Source organism: Sturnira hondurensis, unplaced genomic scaffold (genome assembly GCF_014824575.4).
Source record: "Sturnira hondurensis isolate 20B ecotype Veracruz unplaced genomic scaffold, ASM1482457v3 Scaffold0008380, whole genome shotgun sequence".
Lineage (NCBI taxonomy): Eukaryota > Metazoa > Chordata > Mammalia > Chiroptera > Phyllostomidae > Sturnira > Sturnira hondurensis.
Window position 1 is genome coordinate 604,298 of NW_028081011.1, and position 6,158 is coordinate 610,455.

At 40.8% G+C, this 6,158-nt stretch overlaps 1 protein-coding gene across 1 annotated transcript in view; it reads left to right on the forward strand.

Moving 5' to 3' along the window:
* The window catches only part of SEL1L2 (SEL1L2 adaptor subunit of SYVN1 ubiquitin ligase), a 95,600-nt gene extending 92,092 nt beyond the window's left edge, over nucleotides 1-3,508 (forward strand). Inside the window, exon 16 of the mRNA XM_037054715.1 lies at nucleotides 3,306-3,508. Coding sequence (XP_036910610.1) covers nucleotides 3,306-3,508 — 203 coding nt within the window. The remainder of the gene's footprint in view (nucleotides 1-3,305) is intronic.
* Nucleotides 3,509-6,158: the final 2,650 nt, after the last annotated feature.

Here is a 6,158-nt window from a genome sequence, read left to right on the forward strand (position 1 = left end):
ACCAAGGAAAAGACCCGTCGATAATGAGGGGACATTAATATTAGACAGAATTCACCAATACAATAATGTCAGGCCCACTAAAGATAATTACATGTCACAAGAGAGGTCAACCATGAATGTCCCCAAAGATGTAGCTCACTTGAGGTTAGAAAACCTAGTAATGAAAGTTCTAATCAGTCACTGGTGGCGTTTCTTTCAGCAGTTACTGTATGTGAGGAGGGTGCTGAACCATCAGGAGTCAGTCACCATCCTGTGACTTTATAATGAAGGGGAAATCCCTATCACTGTCAAGTGACTCCTGGGAGCCTGTCAGGACCCCCACATGCCCCCAGTTAGTTCCCTAATTAGGGTGGAGCTGAATCCTCCGGAGACGCTACTTGTTCACTGCTTTCCATTCTCAGAGACTTCAGGGGTTCTGCTCACGGTTTATACAGCTCAAAAACGTACAGAAGGCCTGTCCTTTTGTGTTTATGGCACAGAAGAAATCTTAGGGTCAAAAGAAGGTACCTTTGGGCAAAATTAGAGATAGAGTGGGTTTCTCCTCAGGGCTCCCAGGGCTTCTTGCCTCTCCAGGTCCCTGCAGACCCCTCTCCTGGGCATCATTTCCATAAGACCATACTGCCAGCTACCTGTACATCTGAAGCACCTACCTGGCAAAGCAAACCTTGATAACTAATGTCTTGGCAGCTTAAGGATTTTATGCTCAGAAAGAGCTAAAGATGGCTCATGGTACTACATTTTAATAGAGGATTCTAGAAGATTAAAAGAACTTCAGTGCCCAAAATAATCAATTCCAAAAGATTTTAGGCATTGCACTAGACCAAATGGAATTTGGAAGAAACCCTATAGCACTTCATGATATACCTCAAATCATACCACACAGGGGAGTTCCTCCTTTTGCAAGCAAGCCTAGACTGTGCTAGAGGGACTGGCCGCAGCTGAGATGAATGTCCTAGATGAGCATTCCCTCATCTTTCCAATCAGCATTGTCCTAGTGGATGGAACCATGTACCCCAAAGAAACCATTAGAGGTCATCCCTAAGAGATCTTCAAAAAATCCAGAAGTCTTATATTATAAAAGGTCATATGAATTTTTCTACTCTTGAATTTATCCATGCGTGTTGGAAAGTAAGATTCTAAAATACTTAAGATCTGGGGAAAGCATTTTCTAAAATTTTCCTACCATGTCTATCCATTCATTTCACAAATATTTATCAAGTACCATTCTAGTTCTAGGACTATGCTAGTGACCCAGAGCTTACAAGTTCTCGCCCTCATGAGAAAGAGAGAAACTAAAGTAGTGGACACATAAAGTAACTGTCATGTGTGCTGTGAAGGAAATAAAATATGGAGATGAGATAGATAACTACTGTGATGAGGGCTGAGCAGATCCCTGAGAGACGGTGTCTGGGAGGGAAATGACATTTGTGGTGAGGCCTGAATTATGAGAAACTAGCCACATGAAGAGTCAGAGAAATACCAAACATGCCAGGCAGAGGGATTTGAAGAATCTTACTGCAGAGATCTTAAGGCAAAAATAAGCTAGGTGTGTTGAAGGAATATTAAGAAATGTTATGAAGGCTGGAGCATATCAAGAAAGTGACATGACATGAAGCTAGTCAGGGAGGCAGAAGGTAGATGAAGCATGAGTTGTAGGTTAGGTGAGGAGTCTGGATATTATTGCACGTGCAAACTAAAGCACATAGAGGATTTAACATGGGAATAACATGATTAAATTTTACATTTTTAAAGATCATCTTGGCTGTTGTGCAGAGAAAATGTTGATAAGATACAAGAATAATTTGGAGGCTATTACAGTATTCCAAGCATGGACTAGATGTGGAAGAGAGTGCAAGAAACGGGTGTGTTTTAGAAGTAGAACCAACTTGTGGATAGATTTGGTGATGGAAATTGGGTAAAAGAATTAGAAATAATTTTCCTAGATTTATGCCCTGAACATCAGTGGTACTGGCTCTGAGATAGGGAGGAAACTGAATTTGTTTAGGGGAGAGGATAGCAGGGTGTTAAGAATCTCTTTTGAATGTTTTATGATTTAGATTCAAGTAGAGAAGTCGATAAGACAGTTATAAGAGTCTGGGGCTTGGGAAGAGACAGAACTACAGGTATACATTCAGTAACAATAAACATAAAGATAGCCACAGAACTAGATGAGATAATGTAGAGAAAGAGTTGAGATACAGGAGAGTAATGGAAAGAGAAGGGGGTGGGGGAGGAGATAAAAGAAGGGAGAGAAGAAAGGGGAAAAATGAGTCAAATAACAAGCTTTTGATATTTCAAAATTTAGAAGTTGGGTAGAGAAGTCAGGCAAGGACTAGAAAAGGGAGGTTTATGAGGCAGGAGGGAAATCAAGAAGCTGCACTGTCATTGATGTCAAGAGAGAAAAGTGCTTGGATAGATCCAATGACTGCAGTGCTGCTTAGAGATCCAGTGGGCCAAGGACAGGGAAATGGCCAATGGATTTGGCTGCATGGAGGTTGTTGATGACCTTGAAAGTAGTAGTTTCATGCAGAGGGTGGCAGATGCTAGATTGGAGTGGGTTGAAGAGTCTATCAGAGGTGAGGCTTTGGAGATGGTTAGTATGAAAGGAATAGGAAATGGGAGTAGTTAGAAGACACTGAGGGATAAAGAAAGGGTTTTTCTTCATGGAAAATACCACATATGTTTGAATGACTGATTCAATTGATCTAGGAAAAGGAGAAACACAGGATTCAGGGGAGTAAAGATTATAAGTGAAATATAAGAATGGGAGGGGTGGGATCTAGTTTCCCCACTGTTGACATACCTACCTTCAAAACACAAAATTAGAAGGTAAAATTCACAATATTTTTATGTTTTAAGAACATTTATACCATAACATGAGAGTTACCCCACAGAGAAGATAACTAGCAGTGAGTGTTACGTTTTGTATTCCCAAAATTATATCTGATCCTGATTCTTAGATTCTGAGTATAAATTTTCACACACACACACACACACACACACACTATTCTTTGGACCTAAGATGCACCTAGGTTTTAAAGTAGAAAAATAGGGGGAAATTTTGAAGCAAAAAAATGTGGTAAAATATTTAATAACATAAATAACATAATATTTCACCAATGTAAATGTAAATAGAACTCAACAGCAACATTAACAACCATTATTCCTCCCAAATTTTGGGCGGGTGTGGGGGGGGGGCGGAGTGCAACTTATAGTCTGAAAAAATACAGTGTATTCATTAGGTTGAGTTACTAGGAAATATATATGAGTCATTTGAGTTCTTCTCTTTCTAATATTTCTATCAGGCAATGCATTTGCTAGAATAAAAGTTGGAGATTACCATTACTATGGCTACGGGACTAAGGAGGACTATCAAACAGCAGCCACACATTACAGCATTGCAGCTCACAAATACCACAACGCACAAGCCATGTTCAATCTGGCTTATATGTACGAACACGGATTAGGTGTCGCAAAGGTAATTGTGTTAGTAATAGTCCAAACGTAGTAATGGCACCTCTAGTGGAAGGGAAAATTTATAACTGTTTTGCATTTCATTGATGTCATCAAAATATAGAGGAAAGAAGAAAAAGATTTAACACTTGCTAAGTCCATCCTACATGCCTTATTACTTACCCTAATAAGAACGCTATGAGGTAGAAGTTATTTTCTCCACTTATGCTCAAGGATATAACTAATGAGTAAAACATATCTAGTCTAAGCCAATTTGACTTATAAATTCATGTTTTTTCCAGAAATACTGGTGGACTGCACCCCAACTCCCTTCTACCTGTGGGCCTTTTTAAAAATATGTACTTATTTATCTTTAGAGGGGAAGGGAAGGAGAGAGGAAGAGAAATATCAATGTATGGTTGCTTTTCATGCACCCCCTGCTGGGAACTGGCCCCTGCCGGGAACTGGCCTGCAACCCAGGTATGTGCCCTGACTGGGAATTGAACCGCGATTGTCTGGTTCACAGGCCCGCACTCAATCCACTGAGCTACACCAGCCAGGCTGTGGGCCTTTTTCATTGACTCTAAAGCTCTCAGTAACAAGGAGAAACTGGGAATGAGGTTAGAGGTGGATACCGAAGTGACATTAATCTAGAAATATCTTACGAAACACCCACTGTGTACATGACAGAGTGCTGAGCACTCTAGAAAGGCCCAAGAAAATAGATCCTTCAAAGATTGCCGGTGACTTGAGGAGATGAGCCATATTCATTAAGAAAACCAGCTCACATCCCTGATTGGTATGGTTCAGTGGACTGAGCACTGGCCAAGAACCAAAGGGGCACCAGTTTGATTCCCAGTCAGGGCTCATGGGTTGCAGGCCAGGGCCCCCAGTAGGGGGCACATGAGATGCAACCACATATTGATGTTTCTTTCCCTCTCTTTCTCCCTTCTTTTCCCTGTATCTAAAAATAAATAAATAAAATCTTAAAAAAGAAAAGAAAACATGCTCACAAAACAAGGAACTATGGGGTAAATAAATCTCTTAGACAGTAAGTATAATTAGGTAGAAAAATGGCTTTAGATCTGATAGAGTGAGAAATGTATTAAATATTAATAATGACAATAGTCAGGTATTGGTTTGTTATATATACTATATCATTTTAATCACTCTGTCACTCAATGAGATAAGTTCTATAATTGTCCTCAATGTACGCATCAAGCAACCAAAGCACAGAAAGGTTAAGCCACATGGCCACGTTTGCAGAACTTACCAGTAGTGGTGTCAGAATTTGAACCCAGGACTGTCTGATCCCATGTTCTGGGGGGAGAAAGTTGGTCTTGCGTTGAGTCATTCTTAGTGCTAAAGAACAAGTTTCACTTCAGTGTTTATATTCTGGGCTGCATTTCTAGATCCAAATAAAGAGGGATTATCAAATTTTCTATGCTTTTTTTAATGCTATTTTTTTTTCCTTCCAGTTGTGCTAGTATTTGAGAATTAGTGGTAGGGAATTTCCTATCTGACAACAGCTAATGGTTCACATTGCAACCCAGGGTGTCTCATTCGGGTCCTGAAAACCCAGTGGTGAAGATCCCTGCCTTCCTGTACTCCACTGTGGCCTGCGTTTTGGCTGATCACTTTTCATCAGCCCCAGCACCCTAAGCAGTGGGAAAAAATGTCAACTCCAAATCCAGTGTGTTTTCCCCATTCCTAGCAACTGCAAGCTTCCTGTGTTTATAAAATTTGGGAAGTGGAAGGCAATGGGTTTGGATTGTATACCTACATTACATGATTCTTTAGATATAATTTAGCCACACCCAGTTCCCCTCCTACTGTCATCACCTCTGTAAAACAGGATTGTGAAACCTGTCTTGCCCCAGGCTTTAAGGATAAAATGGATAAGCCTTTGTGAAAGGACTTTGTAGCTAATGTGTATGTGGAATGACTGGAATTTAGATGAGAAGAGAACGTGAGTGACTGCTACTGTAAGGCTGAAAAAGATTAAAGCTTTTGTTCGTCCTTCTCCATGTAAAGCATAACAATGGTAAAAGGATCATTGTCTGTATAAAAGATAAAAGTGACCCGACCCCATAGATTAAAATCAAATTAACTCTCAAACACACCCCCACACCCCCACACCCCCACACCCCCACACCCCCACCTCCACCCCCCCACACTCCCCTCCCCACCCCCAGTGATTCAAGAAGGACTCAGGACACTGTCAGTTGTGCCAGACAGGACACTCCCTACTGGCACCATCTGGCCAGCTGTGTCAGAGGGTCTGCTTTTCCCCTTTGGAGTCACCACTGATGGCTCTCCTAGACACTTTCTTCACAATGTCTGGTAGCAGTGGTCAAGACATATGTTTCATACCTTTAGAAAAACTTTTGACTTTCTTTCTTACCACATTTCTGTTCTTTTGTGTCAGGATTTCTGTTTTATCATGGGTAGATAGTTCATTTTGATCGGTCTCTCAGACACAGACATACATATTTTCTACAGAAAGTCTCTACATGTAAAAAAAGAAATGACACACATGCATGCACTCACACAGGCACACACACACACACAGGGGCTACACTTAACCTCAGACCTGGATGTGGGAATCTTATATTTAGATAATGGGGGGCCATTGCTTTTTGTCTGTATTAATTTCTTCTTTTCAGCAATTAGAAAATAATAACCAAGTACTCAGGTGCCAAGTG